Source organism: Gobio gobio, assembly GCF_949357685.1.
Source record: "Gobio gobio genome assembly, chromosome: 22".
Lineage (NCBI taxonomy): Eukaryota > Metazoa > Chordata > Actinopteri > Cypriniformes > Gobionidae > Gobio > Gobio gobio.
The window spans coordinates 8427693-8450141 of NC_137118.1; the positions used below are offsets into that span (position 1 = coordinate 8427693).

General features: G+C 37.9%; 1 protein-coding gene across 1 annotated transcript; it reads right to left on the minus strand.

Annotated features, from left to right (window-relative positions):
- Window positions 1-8308: 8308 nt before the first annotated feature.
- On the minus strand, window positions 8309-17565 carry wdr74 (WD repeat domain 74). The gene is made up of 10 exons (XM_079804169.1): window positions 17416-17565; window positions 17140-17246; window positions 16932-17056; window positions 16749-16812; window positions 11949-12092; window positions 11754-11855; window positions 10516-10672; window positions 10134-10276; window positions 9865-9918; window positions 8309-9715 (listed from the first exon to the last, which is right to left on the minus strand). Exons 1-10 carry the CDS (start codon window positions 17474-17476, stop codon window positions 9542-9544), a joined length of 1131 nt encoding a protein of 376 aa, XP_079660295.1. The 5' UTR covers window positions 17477-17565; the 3' UTR covers window positions 8309-9541.
- Window positions 17566-22449: the final 4884 nt, after the last annotated feature.

A 22449-nucleotide genomic window follows, 5' to 3' on the forward strand; every position in this document is an offset into this window, starting at 1 on the left:
AATCAGAATCCAGCTTGATCATTTAAAGCGGCGGACACCAAAAACTGCAGCTTGCGCATACATCTTAACATGGGCGTCTGAACCATTGTATGTAAGACCCACCCACTTTTTACGACCAATGATATTGGACCCACTCACTTTTATCGTCTCTAATTCAGCATGTCTGTTTACCTACCCCTAACTGATAAACACTTATTATTAAACATATGTTAGACGCTTTATTTCCACTGTTATAATATTTTCTTAATTTTTATTGAAAATAAATGCCTTTTCAATCTGATATGTGATGGAAAATAGCCTAGAAATCTAGACGCACCCTAGCGGCAGCACATATAATTTGCAGCCAGGGTAGTCTAGCAACTCCTTTGGCTTGCGAGCTGGAAAAACCAAACTCTGGTCAGGCCAATCACATCGTGTATAGAGTCGGTGGGCAGGCTTAACATAATGACGGCAGAGTTGCGGCGGTTCCGCGTGCTACTCGTAAACAAAGAAGCTGGCAAACAGCGGCCTCTCGAATCGACTTTGGCCACGACTCTGGAAGACTTGGAGTTAAGCTTTTCTTTGAGAAAAGAACAAAGAACAGCACTGAAGTCATTCTTAAGAAAGGAAGATGTGTTCGGAGTTTTGCCGACTGGATACGGCGAAAGTTAAATCTATCAACTAGCTCCGCCTCACTTTCTTCGTTGCTCTGGTTGGTTGTCGCACTATCCTATTGCCTGCAGAGGGAATTTGAAAGACAACCGTTTATCCCGCCCCTCGGATTGAGGCCTGCCAATGGTGTGTTCCCAGACCCAACATCTTGATGTGGGTCTGGCTTGTCAGGCTACTGGGAAAAGGGAGTAGAGTGAGTTCAGCAAAATGCGGATTTGAACCTCGGGTCGATTTGCGTCAAAACGTGATGCCATGCGTCTACACTATTGCCACTCTAAATGATTCAGTGATTTCCGTAATTTTGTCTTGCCCAACCAGACGTGTAGCAAACAAGGTGGTATACTTGTACTTAATGTAAATGGCATCTACTCCAATAATTTTTTTCTGAGAGAGGACCCACCCACATTTGTTTTGCTTCCGACGCCCATGCGTCTCAATCAAGTTCAGTGGTCAAGTCTTAATCACGATATCCTTCCAAGGCACAGAAACATTCGCTCCCTAAAAAGTCGAACAATGCACCTTGAAAGCTATGGAGCAAAACTGCTGCGTCCCAAATCAGAGGCTGCAACCTTCGAAGGACGCTTTCGAAGGCCTCAAGACGCAACGAATGCTGTCCCAATTCGAAGGCTCCTTCAAATGCAGCATCCAAATGCATCCTTTGTTTCGTGTGAAATGAAGCACATAACAGATAGGATGCATCTGAAATCGCATACTTCCCTACTATATAGTAGGCGGAAAAACAGTATGTGACAAAAGAAGTATGTTCAAATTCAGAGCGCTCATAAAAGAGTAGGCAAAAAGTACCCGGATGATCTACTACTTCCAGCGAGATTCTGAAGTGTGCATACGATAGACACAGGCTACGGGAGAGAATTTGTGAATGACAGTGAAGCAACGCAACTGACGCTGGTATAGGTTCATTCATTCATTCATTCATTCATTCATTCATTGATTCATTCACTCATTCATCATCTTCCGCTTATCCGGGGCCGGGTCGCGGGGGCAACAGTCTAAGCAGAGACGCCCAGACTTCCCTCTCTCTAGCCACTTCCTCCAGCTCTTCCGGGGGAACCCCAAGGCGTTCCCAGGCCTGCCGGGAGATATAATCCCTCCAGCGTGTCCTAGGTCTTCCCCGGGGCCCCACCCTGGAGCCAGGCCCGGGGTTGGGGCTCGTATGTGAGCGCCTGGTGGCCGGACCTCCACCCATGGGGCCCGGCCGGGCTCAGCCCGAAGGAGTGACATGGGGCCGCCCTCCTGTGGCCTCACCACCTGCAGGAGGGATTGTAAGGGGTCGGTGCTTAGTGGATCGCGCGACAGTCGAAGGCGAGGCCCCCGACGACCCGATCTCTGGACACGGTCACGTGAAAATGACAACACAAATTCATACTATATAGAACATACTTTTTTAGTGATTTAGACAAAATAAGTACCTACTCAAGAGAGTATGCCATTTTAGACACAGACAACGATCCCTTGTGGCCTTATACCCCAGAATTCATAGCTGAATTACACTTTTAAAGTAACTAGGTTTCAGCTTACTCAAATATCTTATGACACAAATGTAAAAAGAGAAAGAAAACTGTGATCCAAGGAAAGAACAGTGCGGAACCGGAGACAGGGTCATGGGCGGCCAAGGATCATTGATGCACGAGGGGGAGTGAAGGCTGGCCCGTGTGGTCCGATCAAACAGACGAGCTACTGGAGCTCAAATTGCTCAAGAAGTTAATGCTGGTTCTGATAGAAAGGTGTCAGAATACACAGTGCATCACAGTTTGTTGCGTATGGGGCTGCATGGAAGAAGGTGGCCTGGTCTAATGAATCACGTTTTCTTTTACATCAGGTGGATGGCTGTATGCGTGCATTTCTAACCTAGCGAACAAATGGTACCAGGATGCACTATGGGAAGAAGAAGGAGACAGTGTGATGCTTTGGGCAATGTTCTGCTGGAAAACCTTGGGTCCTGCCATCCATGTGGATGTCACTTTGACACGTACCACCTACCTAAGCATTGTTGCAGACCATGTACACACTTTAAAAACTGAATAATGGGTCTTGTAATTTTCACAAAATAAATTAAGGTGATAAGTACAAATAGTGTGTATATTTTCTTAAGAAAATTGTGGTTCAGTGTATAAAACCAAGAGACTTTGAGATTTTGAGGCTTGAATTGAGGAACCGATTAAGCTGATTAAATTAAGGGAACAAGGCTTATTTTGAGAGAATTAGCTCAATTGTGCAGTTTTATTTAGAGACACCATTGTTAGTTCCCAGCATCTTTTATAGTTTCTACTTGTGCTGTGCTAGCAGCATGCAGTCTATTAATTGTACAACATAACTCAATGTCAAAAATGAACAGGTCATTTCCATTCACTCTAATTTATACCCTTGTTTAAAGTCAACTTAAAATAAATAAGCACATTTCACTAAAACATTAAATTAATTGTTTCATAGACTAAATAATTTAGGTCATTTTACATGATTTATTCAGGTAGATTGCATAAAAGAAACCAAGCCTTAAAAACTACTCAAAAATATTATTTGTAATATTGTTACCATCCTTTTTTTAAATAGCACATAACATTTTTTACAGTGCACCCTTTCATGCTAAAAATGTTATGTGCTATTTACTTTTAAAAAAATGGTAACAATATTACTCATTTAGTTTTTAAGGTTCGCACAGCACAAGTAGAATTAAACTTGTTATGCATGGCATTAGCAAAGTTATTGCTCATTGAACAAAGCAACATGCTTTATAATATAACTACATGCAGTTTTTCACAACCTAATCATAAGATCTACTCTTCTGCACAATGCTAACAGTCAAAACGTCAACATAACAGAAACTCTTTCAAATGTCAAACAGAACTGATCATTAAACATTAACAGATGATTCCCTTCACTCAAAAACACATCAAATAACATAACACATTTCTTTTCAATATTAACTCTCCATTTCCAGCCATATGTAAAGCATGCTGGGAACTAACAATGGTTCTCTAAATAAAACTGCACAATTGAGCTAATTCTCTTAAAATAAATATAGCCTTTTTTCCCTTAATTTTATCAGCTTAATCGGTTCCTCAATTCAAGCCTTACAATTGTTTAAATGTCCTTAAAAAAATTAGGAAAATGTATCTCTTGGTTTTATTAGTGAAATGTTCTCAATATTTTCTTTTAGAGTCCATGCCTCGACAGGTCAGGGCTGTTTTGGCAGCAAAAGGGGGCCAACACAATAATGTTATGCCTGATCGGTGTATATTTATACTCTTTATTATTTACAGAAATGGACCATGGTGAACATATTTAGACAATTTGTGAATCCTGTTTTGTTTTCAGACAGTTTAATATAACTTTTACTGCCACTCATCAATGGTAGCTGTCACAGTTGCTAGGCAACAAGAAGAGTCCTCTGTATAGATTACCATCCCATTTAACATCACTCGGTCCGACCTTTGTGGCCTTCGAAGGTTGCAGCCTCTGAATTGGGACACATATGTTCCCTTAACAGAAGTTCTAAAGCATGAAACATAAATCACGTGAGCCAACTCACTACACATAATGACACCCGATAAAACATTTTTTAAATACAAACAATTGGTAAACATAGGTAATAAACAATCTAGCCAACATTTAATTGTAATTTCTCTACGGCCAAAATGTTGCACATATATAATATGCAAAATATTTATCATGTACTTTAAAAAACATTCAAACATAATGTCAGAAAGACATCAGTTCTGCTCTTGTTCATTAATTCTAGTAGTGATGTTGTACAATGAGGACATTGTCATGTTGCTGGAAATAGAGTCATCAGTTTCACAATGTGTAGTGAACGGTCCTCACTGTCCTTACCATTGCCCGGCTTTATGTACACAATATACTGATTCACAAGCTAGGGAAGAGGACCTGATTGAGACACACCCAGAATGGCGTGCGTTGGTGTGGATGCTAATATAGTTATTTTTCACTATAATTATCTTTATTGTTATCGTTCTTGATTTGAACAAGCCTTAAGTCATGACAACATTAATTTTGTAAAACAGTAATGTTTATACGAAAGGCAAAAAATGTGACAAATAACAGTGACGAAAACACTGTGAAAACCTGTAAAAGATACATTTATTTAATATAAAAAATACTTTTATTTTAAAATAATTGAATCTTCAAATGAAATTAAATACAGTTTAATAAACCAAATAAACATATACATATAAATCGCGTTGTAATAGCTAGTTAGCAAAATCAAAATAAATACATAAATGTTCCCAAAAAAATTTTATACAGTTGAATAAATCAAATATATACATATAAATCGTGTTGTAATAGCTGGTTAGATGGTCCTAAAAAAACATTACATGAAGGTTTTTATTTATTATTTATTTAGTCCAACATTTATACATAGTATTTAGACAGTGTCCTGCATTCTCTGTGCAAATCAGTGTGTGTTTAGTAGGACAAACAGGACAGTGGCCTACAGAACTGACAGGCAGCTGGACTGCAAACACTGGCTGTCAATTCATAGGTCATCACCCTGTGTCCTAGAGCCTGGTTAACATGCTTTCTGGTAGAATAGATGTACATTTGCAGGCAAGTATTAAGCATTAAATCAGAATAAAAACATTATTTTCTTTGTTCACTTCAAAGAAGCAGTAATGTAGAAACAAGGCAGTTAAAGGTGACTATCTGCACGCAACAGCAGCTCCACTGGAAGACACAAACCTTCCACATGGAGTTGCTGTTACAACCAGTCAGCACCGAATCTTTGGACAGCGGAAGGAAGTGCCCTTATTCTCACAAAAACGTCTCTCCATACAGGGTAGGAAGAAGAGGAAGGTTCCACCTGAAATGAAAGCATAGAAGACAAAGTTAGATGAGGATTCAGACAAAGGGCTAATGCCTGCCATTAAGAACATGTGAGAGTTCCTCTGTCGGCTCATGACTTTGACCTCTTGTTTCTTTCTCATCTTTATGGCATGCCATAGACTCCATTATTGGCCAACAGCACGTCCAAAGTGCTAAGACTGATCTTGATAACAGCAGTTTTATGACAGCAGTCAACACAAGAGTACCCGGCAGAATTTGTGTGTGATCTGAGCGAAATAAGGGTGTGTCGCTCAATAATTGATATGCCTTTATGTCTTAATTTTGTACATATCACTTCCTTTTAGTCATGAGTTACCCATCCCACTTTCTCTAGCATGTTCTTTCGCTTCTAGGTTTCTTCGTTTATATCATATTTTAGACTTTGCCTTGCTGTAAACCTCCCACTGCTCTTTGCTACCTTCGGAAAAACAGCATAATAAAGTAATTAATGGGGGCACACATTGCATGAGTCAGTCTCTGTTATCTGCTCCTGTTATCATCTTGCGAATCCACCATTTTCTCTCATCCCTGTGCTGTATCCAACTTTTGGGTAGGGTGAGAGAAATTCAATGGCATGAACTCATGAAGGTGGTTCGTTTTGATCACAATTGCCATATTTGATATTACAGTAAGTCACATGTATTTCATCAAATCTACTTTGTTGAAAAGAAAAGAATAGTGGAAAAGATGTGACATAGAACATTAGATTGTTGCAAAAAAAATTAATTAACCTAAAACTGCCATTCATTTGCATTTGAACATCAGTACTAGGCAGTTTACTTCATTTATTGAAGATATATATATATTTTTTAAACTTTTTTTAAACTATCCTTTATAAGATCCTGTTCTTGGAAAATAAAGGTTTAAATGCTTGCGAAATCCTTTTGCATTCTTATCCTGTTTAAAAGCATTAGCTTTACTTAGTCACACAATGCAGGTATATTTACATTAGCAAATTAATCTAGCCTTTCACAAACAGACAGACTTTAACATTACAATTTCCTACGGGAACAGGCTGAAGAGACTGCATGAGTTTTGCACTGGAGGTTTTTTACATACATATATCCATACAAATTTACAAAAATTACACGTTTCATGTTCCTCACATAGGCTGTGTACCCACAACTTCATTTTCATTAAAGTGTTACTTACCTTCATAGTTCTTCCTCGTGGGAGTCCAGGTTTTTGGAGCTAGACGTTTCAGGAAGAAAAAAAAAAAGAGAAATGCAAACAAAAGAAAAGTTTCTATAAATACGGAGATTAGAGAATTAACAGAAGCAAAGTAAAAATATGACTGTACAAAAAGGAACTGAAAAGAACAAAGATAGTGACAGCACGAGAGAGTCAGCAGGTGAGAGGGGTGCGTCGGTCAGCAATGCTATGTCAGGCCGAGAGGGGCCAGTTTAAAAGTGATTTGGAGTTGAAGCTTAGTTAATAATTACACACCTCGTCAATATTTAACATCTTTTTGGCCCTGCCCCTCAAATCCAACATCCTGGACTCTTATGGACTTACACACAGGCTACCTCAGGACCCTATTTAGTCAAGTTTTAGGTACATTTATATTTTTTATAACCGTTCAAAGCAACACATTTCATTAAAATTGTCTAAACAAATGTTGTGGGCCATCCAGACATCCAAAAGTCTTACAAGTTTACTATAAACAGAATTAACCACTAGAGGGCGTCACGGTTTAACGTTCATATTTTTTTTAATTATTAATATTATTTTAAATGATTATGTAGAACATGGAATCAGAACATGTTTTTTTGCACATCACAAATCTTTTTTTTGCAACATATGCCTGTTTTCACCCACTGTGAGTTGATTTTCAAATCAGCAAAAGTGTGATGTAGGTCAACGTCTTAATTACTGGTAATAGCACATCATGAGGATAACGCTGCATGATTAGAATAGATAGACTATGGACTCTAAACATTGATCAAAGAATGAAAAAAAGCCTTTATAACAGGATAATAAAATGCTCATGAGAGAGGGTTAATTATTGTCATTGTTGGGTTAAAGAGCACAGAAGTGCACACTGTGAAGGAATTTCGATTGTCAAACACAAGAATGGCGTGTAAATTAATGTACCACGAAAAAATACTCCATCTAAGCACATAATATTGTACCTCAGGCTAGAGGACTAGAGGGTCGGAATCTGCTTTGTATTTCTTGTGATAAGAGTACCTGTACTTTCAGAATAAGACTGCAGTCACAATCTAACAATTTACTCAGGATGTTTGAAAAATTAAACTATTTTTAAACTATAGGCCTATATGATAATATTTCAGGAAGTGTAATATGTGGTGACTGTGACTTTTTGGGGTTAGTTTCAGCGGTTTCCATCACTCTAAAGGAGGAAATCACGAGGAAATGAAATCTTTCCAGTGGTTACGACCTTGTTACCGCACACAGGGTCAAACCACAAACATGCAATATTTTATGGGTTTTCATAATTTACCAGAACCATACAGGAAATTCTGAGGCTGTTGTCCTGCATATAAAACCACACTTCAGGTTAATCGCAAGTCAGCAGTCAGGAATACTGCCCTCACCTTGCAAGGTCTCAGAGTTCAATGTATGTTGTCACACTTCCTCACCACCTCTATATTTTATGCCCTTTGCTCCTTGAAAATGTGTCCATGTTTAATTATGTCACGTTGAAAGGGTCACTTACTAGATGCACCAAACACCCTAAAAATCACACATATGGAAACCACGTCATCGCTTGAACATCACTGTCTATGATCAGATTTATAAATACATCTGATTGCAGAAGCTTGGACAGAATGCTCAATAAATATTTTTATTTTTATTTATTTATTTAAATATTTATTTTTATTTTTGATACGATTCCTTGGTTATAACACCTCTATAATGTCAAAAGGTAATTTGAGACGTACAGATTCTCTTAAGCGTGCTTAAAATAAACCAGTTATTAGCTACTAATTCTCTCATTTACAAAGTCGACTGTTTCAATGCTAACCAAGATGTCTCTTATCTTATCAGAGGCTAGGATAGGGTGTGTTTAAGTGTGCATAACCCTATGTGTAATACACACCCACACAAACACAGGTATGCATGGTCATTCACGGTCAAGTCAAGGTCTTTACACCGGCACAGATTGATTTTTCTCTTTTTACTTCGGTAAAATGCACCTTAAATTAATTTTGAAAGGGATACTGTACATGGGCCTTGGGAAAGAATGTTAACTTTACATAAGTTGCATTGTAAAGCAGAAAAAAAAAAACAGATCAACACATTCTATTTTATCAGATTTCTGTAGGAAATATTTTCTGAAATGCAAACTTTCTTCAAGATTGTGAGACAAGATTGTTTGGTGTTACATTTCGTATATTTGAGTCAATTGAACAATTAAAATACAAGTATTGAAAATACAAAGACAAAGCTCTGCTACAGGCTCTTCCTTCAATTCTGTTTAATTCAGAATTACAGTGGTAGATGGGACAAGTTGTTTTTGTTTTTACATAAACAGGTCCATTTGTTCAATTTCAGCAGAATTTTAACATTTACACATTAAAAAGGTCATCTGAATATCACATTTCAGGTCATTTAATGTTCAAATCCACTTCATGGGCCAAAATGATGATCTGTACACTATATATATAGTATATGTTTGTATGCATACAAGTATTAAAGGGATAGTTAACCCAAAAATTAAAATTCTGTCATCACTTGCCCACCCCCAAGTTGTTCCAAACCTGTATGAATTTCTTTCTTCTGCTTAACACAAATAAAAATATTTTGAAGAATGTCAAACAGTTGATTGGCCCAAATGACTTCCACAGTATGGAGAAAAATATGAAAATATTATGGAAGTCAATGGGGCATTCTTCAAAATATCTTATTTTGTGTTCAGCAGAAGGAACAATTTGAGGGTGAGTAAATTTCATTGGGTGAACTATCTTCTATCAGGTTTAAGTTTCTTTTTGGCCACTTCTGATAGTTTTAGTCTTGACATGACATCAACAGTGTATAAAATGATAAAAATGTCCTTTATAAATCACTTTTTCACTAGTTTTCTTTTCTTTTTTCCGTCTACCCCATTAACCGCGGATTCGCCTTTCTGGGCGGCCCTCTTTTTTGTCTTCTCTGTCACCGTTTCCATGGTATCCCAAACCTCATCCTCCTCTGCTTTCACCTCCTCTACATCTCCAGTAAGATCAGGACTTGATGACTGAAAGAGAAGAGCGCATAAAGAGTCATTCGATAAACAAAGTCATTAGGATGCAGTATAAAGTCATCAGGGAGAAAGCAACTTCCATTGTTGTTACTGTTGATAGGCAGTTACATAAAAGCAAATTATCAAAATGATGCACCGCTTACCTCCAGTTCTCTGCTAGAGAGTAATACACAATTGAGTCGTGACTTCAGATATACCTGCAAAGAGAAAATATGTTTATAAAATTACCATTTATACAAACATGACACTGAGTGGGAGGCACTTATGATTATATGATGTATGCAACCAGATGGAAATAAGAGGAGAGGGGCTATGCAGATATAAAAGGATATGGAATCAACAGCACTGAGAAAGAGACCGATGAAGTGCAGGGAGAATGGAGAAAGAAACCTGGTTTCTTGTGTATTTATACCTTATGTTGTAAGGAACGGTCCTCCAGGCTGTGTACTCTCAGAAAACGATCTAAACCACAGGAGGCCACCAATGGAAGGGAAGGATGGCACTGCAACCCCCGCACTGCCCCTGCCAGACCCTTAAAACACCCACGCACAAGCCCTGCAGGCAGATAAAGAAGAAAATAGGGTCAGACAAAACAACACTCTCAGGAGTTCAATAATATTACAGTGGATATACAGAGAACGGCTGGCCAAATACATCTTTTATACTTGGAACACACACAGATCCAGGACAAAAAAACCTTAAGCAATGGACTTTCAGTTCAAAACCACTGCTTTTGTGCAGGTCCAAGCCTGCCCAAGAGAAAAAAATAAACAGAGCATCCACCTACTGCTTACCTTTCCGGAGGTCAAGGATGCCGAGCTCCCCGTGAGTGTTGCCCACGACCACTGTGCCCTGGCTGGCAGGAAGAGAGAGCGCCGTGAGCGGGTACTCTCCAAACTGAGCCTCTATCACCGGCCTCCTCTGAGACGTCGAGGGGTCGTACACACGCACCTGTCGGAGGAGAAGCAGAAGGAAGAGGGTAAGATATTTTGAGTCATGTTTGATTGATCACAGATATTTACCTTAAGACACAAAGGAAGACATGAATAAATACAACAGGACAGGAAGAAAAAGAATGTTGGCTCACAATACTAATTTGTCAATTATTCTGAAAAATCTGTTAAATCTAAATAAGATTTTTACATTTTTTGGTAAGAAACCATTTTTTGGTAAGCCCTATAATGCATGTTGAAGTGGTGACCAATCAGCTACAAGCTGTAGGTTGAGGCTGTGGCCAATGGTCAGCCGTCTGCCAATGTCAGGCTATTGTTGAGCTTCTGTCAGCTCAGTTTTTGCAGGGTGTTCTGCACCATCGGTACAACCCTTTGGTGTTTTTTTTGGCTGATTGATCATGTTGAATCGGCATCAGCGCCATCAGTGAGAGAACTCTGATTGGCTGTTCAGTTTTATAGCGCACAAGAAGAAAAGCAAACAGGATTTTTTGGCCCAGACACACGTGACACGAGCCGTAAACAGTCAGCTTTCATTGCTGCTAGTTCTTTTGGTGCGTCACAGCCTCAACACTTTACACAAGCAACATTAAATTAATTTGTTGAATTTTTTGGTATGAATACTGACTTTATAAAGATTATTTTATGTGAACTGATACAACTTTGAATTGATTAATTAGAAAGCTGCGCATGCCAGTTTGACGAAACAAAATTAATCTAAATACAATACCTTTCAAAAGTTTGGGGTTAGTAAGATTTTTTAAAAGTAATTAATAAATTTATTAAGCAAAGATGCATTAAATTGTTCAAAAGAGACTGTAAAAACAATGCTACAAATGATAAGACTGTTGTTCTTTTGAACTTTCTATTCATCAAATAATCCAGCATGTATAATTTATGCGTTTGTATGTATAGGGCTGTGCTTAGGGCAACTGGTGCAACCGGGTCCCGCAACAAACATGAACGGACCAAACTAAAATGAACACATGATCTTTCTAAGTAAATATTTTTACAGTGTAAGAAACAACAGTAGACAAGCATAAATGGACAAAGCCAGAGAAAAAGTTAATTGCTTAACAAACCTGATGGTGTCCGGTGCATGTGACGATTTTATCTGAATCTGGGATAAAGCCGATGTCTTTCACCCACATGGGCACTCGCATATCCAACCAGTCATGGGCTACCTGATAGATTAAAGAAAAAAAGAACAGCTTGTAATACAGTACTCATAAACTACTGGGTGCTGAAAAGTTCTTATTTTTTCCCTTCTGCCTTACATTTTTGGCTGTGAATATTGGCTTATCTGGTCTCTCCAGATCCCAGACTTTGAGCGGGTTCTCTTTACCTCCTGTAGCCACACAATGGCGCTGTGACGGGTTCTGTTGCATTCTACAAATTCCATTTCCAACATTTACCTCAACCTAAGAACAAAGATGGATGAGGTTGGTTAAGGATCCGATTTACTATAAATCCACAAAACTATCAGAGATGAAGAGATCATCATATATTATTCAAAACTTGTTCAAAAAGTTTAACTTGGAAAGTCAATGTTTTGCTATCCAGTGTCCGGTAATCCATTTGACTTGTGCCGGTTTTTCAATGAAACACTGGATTGGCTCACCCCAATAGGAATACAAATTTATCCAGATTACCAGTGCTCTGATGAGGCTACATATTACAAGATGTAAGTAAAAACAACAACAGGTAGAATTGTCAGTCAGTGTAGAGTTGCTTTATGTGTTTTTAGTTGAGGAGAAAGAAACCATACAAACAATTCCATTTTCAATTTCTTTTAAACAGTCAGACTCTGTCAGGCCCACAACTAATGAATAAAAATGAATTTTTTTTACAGTTAAATAAAAAAACAAAACATGTATACTCCATGATACAAATGTTGCATTATTTTACCAATTTTATTTTGTGTAATGAAAATAATTTTTTTAAAGATCAGACGAATCCCAATCCTACTAAAGAGTTCTAAAGAAGACAGTGAAGGTTTGATCCGGTGATGTGATTTAATCCTTTTTTATTTTGAACAACCCATTATCAAGATTTGATTCAATCCGATATTGCAAATTTCTACTGAACAACTGGGCCAAAAGTAGGGCTGCTCGATTATGGAAAAAATCATAATCACGATTATTTTGGTCAATATTGAAATCACGATTATGTAACACGATTATTTCACATGACTTTGGGAATGTGTTGCATTTATTAAAAATACACCTTTCAACAATTCAATTGAAATTGTAACATTTGTTGTACTTTTTGAACTATTAAAATAAATAATATAACATATATTCAAATCAAAGTATAAAAGTATTCACGTAAAAATGATAACCACAAATAAATAAGATCAAAAATATGGTTCGGCTAGATATGCTTTTCAGGTACGTCTAACATTAGTTTTCAGGTACAGAAATGTATCAAATGTAAAATAACATTGCATAGTTGAGTGCATAAATTAAAGATTAATCCTATTAAACTTACAAAAGCTATTCAATCCGGATCGGATATGCGTCGTCTTTATCGACTGTATAAAGTTCACTTAAAGCATATACAGACTATGTCTGCTAGGATGCTCATCAAGATGGACGTTGACATACGTTTTGTGTGAGTTTGTCCGTTCAAGAGCAAGACTTGAAAGAGAACTCAATATTTGCGCGCTGAGAGACGTGTGCGCGCTCTCGGATGAGCGCACAGAGACACATTTTCTCACAGCGCGCGCCACTTCTCATTCGCGTCTTCTGGCACTAAACCCGGGTGATGACGGTGAAAACGACTGGTCATATTCAAACATACGGCAGCACTCACATGCATTAAACAAAGTTTACAAAGAGAGAATTATTTGAAAAATATGAGGGGGAAAAAGGACGTTTACACGGCACCCCTGCTCTCGTCAGTTTTTTTTTCTTTATTAGATTGTCATAGGTCACTCTGTTTAATTTTCAAGTGGTTAAACAAATTCGTGGTGTTCCCTTGCGTCGCAGCCACTACCATGTAGCAAATCTTGCACGTAGCATGTTTCTGCTCGTCATCTGATTCCTCGAAGCCAAACTGTTCCCAGACAACGGAGTTGGTTTAGCCTTTTTTTGCTCACCAAACGCTGCTGTAACTGCCCTCCTTCTGCCATCTTTACTCGCGCCGAGTTTTTAAATTCCAGCGGATGATATGCACACGAGACTCACGATCTGAGAAAGTTTGTGGCTTCGGGAGGGGCGGATGAGCGCGTGTGCGTTTCATTCAGAACGCAAGACAAAATAAGAGTGTTCTTGCAAAACTGAACATGGCAAAATAATCGTTTTTTCTCGATTGTACTATTTTGGTGATCGTTGGGAGGCAAAATCGAAATCGAAATTCGATTAATTGCACAGCCCTAGCCAAAAGTATACCAAAGGAAATAATTTCAGGATACGTTAATAATCTTATTCATCAATCAGTTTGGCGTAATGGGTATTTGACAAATAAAAATGGACTTCAAGATTTTAGGTTAAGACTTATAGTAATGTAAAAGGCAAGATTCAAATTTTAGATGCTGATGATTGGTGTCCATTTCATTTATTTTTCCACAATTTTATTATTTAATTCAGTAAATACTCATGCAGTGACAAAAAACATTTATAGTAAAATATAATTATCAAGTGCCCCTATTATCATGATTTCTTAAATATTCCCTTTCATACAGTGTGTAATATAGTTGTTTGTGAATGTAAACATTCTGACAAGTTGTAAAGTCAAAAGTGCCAATAAATAGTTAAATAGATATAGTTATTGTCTCCCAAAAGAAAGAATCGACTCTGAACCTCCTAAACGAGTCGTTTGCATTTCGAATCTCACTGAGTGAGGGTTCTGCATCACTAGAAAAGACATTTTCATAATGCCCGCCTATGTTTTACATTGTCCGCCCGTGAAAAACTTGACTCGCCCGCAAAAACGTCATTTTACTGACCACTGCTGCTCAAATCCTGAAGTTCAACGCGGGATTCGCAAAACACTTGCTCTAGAAAGATGGGTCTGACCCCAGTTTAATTGGACCAGCTTGCTCCACAGAATCACAACCAGTGAGTATGATTAATTATTGCTGTATATATTTTCTACCAGGTGTTCAAAATACATAGTTTTGTGTTTATATTGCATAAGTTTCCAGCTAACAGGCTAACTCACATTATTACTGTCTTACTGAAATACTTCTGCAAATCAGCTGTGGGCCACTATTGCCTAAAACTGTCTATTAAGGCAGATTCGTTCTTACCACTTTGAGTAAAGATAAAGGATTGAGCAAGATTTGTTTTGCAAACTTTAATGTTACATCAGTCATTCATTTTAGTGCACTGTTATTGATACAATTCCCGCATGTGCACCGCAATAAATTAGAAAAATAAACATGGGTTTGCTGATGGTGAGGAATTCTCATAATGTGCCTCAAAATGAGTAGCGTATCACTGAGAAACATCGTCCTTGCAATGGAGGTTCAGGTTGAATAACTAGTTCTTCCAATGTTTCATCATCAGATGCACGCTCGGATTGATATGATAAAATTGCTTTACTGTACAATTGCTGAGCTTTAAGGTCCTTTCACACTGGACGCGATTTTGACGGGCAAATAATTTGCGCGATGGTTTTATTTTTTGATCAGCTGTTTGTGTAATGAGAGCTTTCACACCGAACGCGAATGTACTGCGGCGAAAAAACGATGTTTATTTTTTTCGTTTCTATGTCGATTTTTTTTAACACTCGCAGCGACAGAAAAGGCTTAAACCAATCACATACAAGGAAACAAAGGTGACGAAATGTCCAGTTGATGTCACTAGCCATTCAATCAACATTAACCTTTGCCAGGTATGGCATTTCTCACGAGATTACTGCTGTAGTTGTGTTTACAGCTGTGCAGATGTGTTTGCCCACTATAGGCTACAGATATTATAAAAAAATTAAAAAAATCTATTTATTGATTATCTAATTGCATCCGCGACTATGGAAAGTGAATGTGTTTCTGTCAGTACGACTGTGGCACTTAAATGTTTACATTGTGACTCAACTGGAAACACAGCAGCTCCGGATCGAGCCGTTCCTTTAGAGAGAGAGAGTGTGTGTGTGTGTGTGTGTGTGTGTGTCTCGTCAGATGCGCTGCTACCATCTCTGTCTGGAGGAGCTCCTCAAATTGTCCCACGGACATTTGAAAGTGCGGAACCGGCCATGATAAAGTTTTAGCTCCTGTACAAGATTAGCACACTCCCCTTCAGACGCTCTGTTCTTTAAGACTGGGTGCACCCAAAACCTTCTTCTCTGTCTTTTAAAGAAAATTAAAAGCTCGTCTCCACTGAATGATTACGTGTCCGTGTTTCTCAGCTGTCTGCGCGAATGTTTTGGAATGTTGGAGCTCTGAAACGTCGCAAACTCGCGTCGCGGCTGGTGTGAATGGTTTTGACGCGAACTATTCGCACACGAAATATTCGCTTTTTCCGCTTCGCTTTTTCGTTACGCGTCCGGTGTGAAAGGGCCTTTAGGAAGCGGAGCTTTATGGTAATGGATGTTTTGTTTCCGACATGACCAATCCCAACAGACTGGGTCGTCACTCTGGTAAATCAGAGCGGAGTAGGCTCTCGGAAAGGAGGGATTTAGAGAGACTGATTCACCCGTCGAGTCGTTTGAGAATCATTGAAAATAAAAAATGACGTTTTGACATTTGATGCATGTAAACCTGTTGTAGGAGACCTCAAAAACAAAATTAGAAGCCTTTAAAATAGCACAATAGGGGCACTTTAATATAATGCCACAAAACTGCATGTATAATAATTAAAATGAATTTATACATAGCTATATGATGTCCAGCTCAACCTGGACGTCATGGGTTGAGCTTGACCTAGTCCAGCTCCACCTCTGTGGATCTAATGGGTGGAGGGATAGAGTTATGGGTGGGGTTAGGGTGAGGTTGGACCTTCTAGCTCCACCCATTACACCCAGAGAGGGGGAGCTGTACTTCACGCTCCACCCATGGCTCTGCAGTGAGCAGAAGAATGTGTTTTTTAAACGAAATATAGAAGATACTGCGGGACACTGAAATCACATTGACTTACTGTGTCTGTGCTGCCTTCCGTCCACACCTTCAGCAGTCCTGACTCCACACACGTGATCAAAGAACTGGAAAAGAGGGAATAAAGTGCATCATTCCTACAGTACATTAATCAAACAAACAAACAAAACACCCAGTAATCCATCAGCCACTGCAAAGACAAGCATAACATGATATGGGCAACCACCTGTCAGTGACAGCCAGTCCTGTGAATCTGCCCTGTGAAGGATCCCCACACTCTCTGGTCGCCGTGAAGATCCCCTTATCCGTGCTGAAAGTTTTCACAGTGCCGTTAACACTGCCCACTAACACCTGCAAAGACCCGCACACACATTGACAACGTCTGTCAGTCACTAAATCATGATGAAGTCACTCCAGTTCTCTCTCTTTCTCACCTCTGATTCGTGAGGGTCTCCCCATGCCATCACGCAAACCTCCTGATCCCGACTCAAGCAGCTCATCTCACAGAAGTTAAACGCCTGCTTTTTGCTGAGACTCACCCCTTAAGATGAAATATGGATACGAACAAGTCATTAGTTTGGTGGCCCTCGAGAAAATTAAATGGCAGGTCTGTGGTGCCAACTCACGTGTACCAAACATGGCTAACTAGATAGTCAGAAAAGTGGACAATATGTCGACAAAGAGACGAGAAGCTCCTATCAATAACTTACCCTTTAATATTCCAGTTTCGGAGCCAAGCCATATTGAGCAAATTTGGCTTTTAGCAGCCATTTAAAAGGAAATGAGTGGTTTTAGATTTACTGACTTAATAAACAGACGTCCACGCTACTGTCGCACACAACTCCGTCCGGGTGTAACGCGCAAGCCAAGTACTTTTAGTTCCGCTACCCGCTAGAAGTGTATTTACAGACGATTGTCAAGCGATTATATTTAATACCGTTGGATAAAAGTATTATAAACTACCTCTATAAGGACCCCCCCCCCCCCCCCACACACACACACACACACACACCCCGAATATAATTTTACATTTTCTACACACAAAAAAAGATATTAGGCAAATTGTTAGGGACTGACAGTATCCATCACTATTTTCATCTTTTACGGGCAATGCAAAGAAAATCACTCCGCCTACGGCACAACATGAAGGTGAGTAAATTAATACATAATATCTTAATTTTTGGGCGAAGTCTTAGTTTAATGTTGCTGTAAGCAGTGATTCTCAACCTTTTTGACTCCAAGGTATTTCTCATAATTACATAGCTGCTCATTTTCACACTTTTTATTTACAGAAACTAGGCACTATATTAAAAGAACGTATTATACTAATTCTACTAATTGTGTATGTATAATTTTGTTTGTAACTACCAGTAATTAGAATTAGTAGACTTAATATCTGCTTAATGCCTGCTAAAAACACCCCAACTGACTATTAGTAACTTTGCATGTACATGTCAAGTTATTTTACTAACCCTAAACAATCAGTCTACTAAAACTCTGAGAGTTAGTTGATATGTAGTTGCAAATTAATGAGTTAGTTGACATGTAGTTGCAAAGTTAGTTGGTAGAATGTAGGCTTAGTTAATAGAATGCCTAAAGTACTACCAAATAATGAAATCAAAAAATTATAAATGATTTAAATAAATAAATCTCATAATCCCAATAACTGAATGTTCTTCAAGGTTTACACTTTTTATTATCAATGAATTTACATGACTTTTATAGTTTGTGATTACAGGGTTTTTATATAGTAATTTCCATTACTTTTCCAGGTCTAGAAATCACACTTTATAAAATTCCCACAGACAGTATTTCTATTTTGTCCAAAATCATGAGAACCCTAATTCTTAAATAAAAATGGCAGTTGTTATGGGAAGGAATTAATTAATTAATCTAAATTATGTTGCGGTAACCTTAATATGGATTAAAATGGCATTTCCTGAAGGATAGAGGAGATGGTGAAAGGAGAGAGTGTGCAAGAATCCACCAGATGGTACTCTTGGACTCCATTAGAAAAGCACCCACATGGCATGCTGAAAAAATCTGTCAAAGGTGTCGTATGAGCTTTAGGATATTTAAGGGTCTAAACTAAAATTTACTCTGATTACTTGAGCCAATCCATACAAAATTTAAATATTCAGAAAACCCTACTTTTTTAAACTCCTCCTAGGCTGTTCATCCATTCTTCACCAAACTTTATATAAAAGTTGCTGGCAAAAATGTATCAAAATAATTTTCATACATAGAAGTGTTGCTATGTAGATATTAGCAAGTTAAATTTCTGGCATTACGCATTTTAAGAATTGGTAAAACTTGATACACACAAGATATTCTGAGGACAAACGCCAAGTTGCATCAAATTCTACCCATAGGGAGCGCTGCAACAAAAAAAAACCTGTATCAAATAGCCTCTTACTCGGATAACTAAACAAACATGGCCACCAGCAGCCAAAAAACTTTAGCAGCTTATAACATCAAATATGAATACCGGTAGTCGATCTTTACGAAATACAGCAGACACTTAGACGGTGTCTCAATTAAGCTGTGTATTAAATTTGGTTATTTCTTTAGTGTCCTCAAATCAGTTGATCATATGTGTATCAATTTCCATTCAAAAACTCTTCCGCCATTTCAATTTTTTGAAAAAACAAAATTTTCGAACTCAGGCTATCACATTTTTTCAATTCACACAAAACTGGGTATCCGCCATCTCGAGACACTCCTGAAAAAATGTGGTCAAATATTTTTTTATTTGTTTTGGGGAGATTTTTGGTTTTTGTGGGTGTAGTCCGTAACTAATTGGCTTATCTTGTGAACTCAATGTCGACACTTCACAAAACTTGGTACACATGCATGGACAACAAGACATTATAGTAAATATGCTATGAGTTTTGATGATCAGATAACCACAATGTTTTACAAAATCAGCCAATTACATCAATGGGAATGAGCGATAAAGGCCATATTAATACTTATGTTGTCTACCAGAGGGATAGCAAAATGGTTCAAAAGATTGAACTGTAGTAAAAAATGCATAGAAATTCATTATAGTTTTATAAAGTTTAATAAAGTATAATATAATTAATATGAAGTGTAATAAATCTGTGATCTCCAAATTACTTATAAATCATAATTGTTATCTTAATTTTATATTTCCTAATGATATTGAAAATATATTTGTTAAGATGCTAGACATGACTGAATGTATTGCTGTCCAATTAAAATGAAATTATTTGTCTATTTTAATATAGTACATAGCATAATACTTCCATGAAGAGAGAGACACAGCCATTGTATCATTATATCATCTACATACCATTGGTGGTTGGACCCCGATAATTGGCACTTGCGGCTATATTTGTCAGTGTTCCTGGAAAACAGAGAACGCTGTATATATTGCAGTAGAAATGTAAGCAATAAAAGCAAATCAGAAGCCTTAATACTGGAATGATTCAGTTTTTTCTCTCTGGGGAGTATGTCAATCAAGTTTCAATATTTCCAACGCTTTAAAGAACACACAGTAAACAAAGATGGAGACATTTTAGGGATGATTTGAAAACATGAGAGAAGAAAAAGAAGTTTCCTAGGGAGAATTTATCGAAAATGGAGTTGACTATGTAAATGAGGTGGCAGGAAACACTGTTCAAAGGGGTGATACATTACTATATGGACATTGTTTTATATATAGGATTTCTACAATTATATACAAATTAAATTAATATATTATATCATGGAACATATAGTGTAATTTTTTTAATTGTTTTAAAATGTCCAAGCCTGGAAAAGTTATACAAAGCAATAACATAATTCTTAAAATATTTGGAAATTTCTAAAGCAATGGATACAATTTTCTAATGGTGTCCTATAATGCCCCTTTTTACAAGATGTAAAATAAGTCTCTGAAGTCCCTGGAGTTTGTATGTGAAGTTTTACATCAAAATACCCCACAAATAATTTTTCATAGCATGTTAAAATGGCCAGTTTTTGGGGGTGAGCAAAAATGGGCAGTTTCTGTGTGTGTGTCCCTTTAAATGCAAATGAGCTGCTGCTCCCTCCCGGCCCCCTGTCTAGAAGAGGGCGGAGCATCAAGAGCTCGTGTTAGCAGCTCCGATTACGCACTGAAAATGTCCGAAGCGGTTCAGCCTTTTATGTTTAAACCAGAGTCGGACAATGATGTAGAGACTCAAGAGGAAGTGACAACATGTAGAATGCAACAGGACGTTCTGAATGGTTAGTTGATGAATTTATGTAGCTGATGTGGAGTTAACTTTCTTCAAGTCATTGATTAGCATGTTCTGTCATGATAATCTATAAATCACTTGTGTGGGAACTGTTGTAACATGCCTTCAGAGCCAGAGAATATAAGCGCCATGAAGATAGAACAGGTATAGTTTAGTTTAATTATAGTTATAACTTGCTGTTGTCATCTTGCTTTTATGATATGCTAACGCATTTGTGATATGTATTGCAATAAATGTGAAAATACGGATGCAACAGCTTGAGCAGACTCCTAAATGCGCTCTACTACAACAACTCTTCCTCTTCTCAACATGGTCTTTGTTGCGTGTCCCCGGGGGCAAGGTTTATGTCAATTTTAGGGTTAGTGATGTCACTAACCCGTGAATAAGCTTGTTGTAGTCCCAATCAGCCGTTTGTTGTAGTCCTTAAAAAGCGATTTCTGTAAACGTAAATATCTCCCTTTGCATTGAAATTTGAGATGAGCATCATAACTTTGTTTATGCTCAAACAGCAACATTACACACTAACTATAGTTAAAAAAGTGAAATTATAATTAACCACCCAGTTAAGTTACATTCTTCTCAAGCTGGTAATTTTTTTTCTTACTGGAGCTATTTGTACAAAAATAGGTCTTATAATTTAATCTAATAATACTAATAACGATAAAATACCTAATCTATTTATTCCCATACCTGTATCTGACATACCATAACTCTATAAAATAATTTAAAAAAATCATAATAGTTGTCATGAACGACCGGAAATGAAATGAACAATTCATGGAATTTGTGGGAACCCTGTGAAAAGCGAAAACAGATTGTGAGTGAAGTAAAATAACTGTCTTGTACTCTACTAGAAATATGACTGCAGATTTGACTAAAAAGAATCAAACCTTTCTTCATCTCTCTTGCAGTGACAGAGACGCACTTTCATGAAGAAAGTACAGGTAACATCGTGTGTGAGAGAGTCAGTAAAAGAACGAAAGAGGGAGGGAGGGAGAGAGAGAGAGAGAGAGAGAGAGAGAGAGAGAGTGAGAGAGAGAGACAAACAAGGGAAGCCAAAAAAGAAAAGACTCGGAGCTCTGCCCCCTCATATCTCTCCAGGGAATGAGAGAGTAGGGCAGAAAATACAGGGACGGAGGAAGAGACGACTGTTGAATGTAGTTGAGCAGCACATTCACAGGTAATAACAATCACATTTTTATTATAATTAAAGAGATGAGGGCGAGAGAGAAATGCTTTTCCATTGCTTCTGCTTTTGAGATCAAATACCAGCGGCAAATGCTTGAATTCATAAAAATCTGAGAGAGGCAGAGCGAGAGAAAGCGAAAGGGACATGGGTAAGGCAGATGGAGGTGGGGGGGGGGGATACGGAGAGGAAAACGCTTAATTAAGTGTCAGACTTCAGAAAGCAGTGCAGGATCAAAAGCGTAAGATAAAACAGACAAATACGGCCAGCTCATTCATACATTTTGCTTCTTTCTGCTGTTTCATACCTGGTCGCAG

Excerpts from the sequence above, each read along its gene's own strand:
- wdr74 (XM_079804169.1), bottom strand. The coding sequence starts at position 17,476 with ATGGCTGCTAAAAGCCAAATTTGCTCAATATGGCTTGGCTCCGAAACT. Across the intron at positions 17,057-17,139 it reads GAGACCCTCACGAATCAGAG|GTGTTAGTGGGCAGTGTTAA; the intron begins GTGAGAAAGAGA and ends GGGTCTTTGCAG. Across the intron at positions 10,277-10,515 it reads CATCCTTGACCTCCGGAAAG|GGCTTGTGCGTGGGTGTTTT; the intron begins GTAAGCAGTAGG and ends ATCTGCCTGCAG.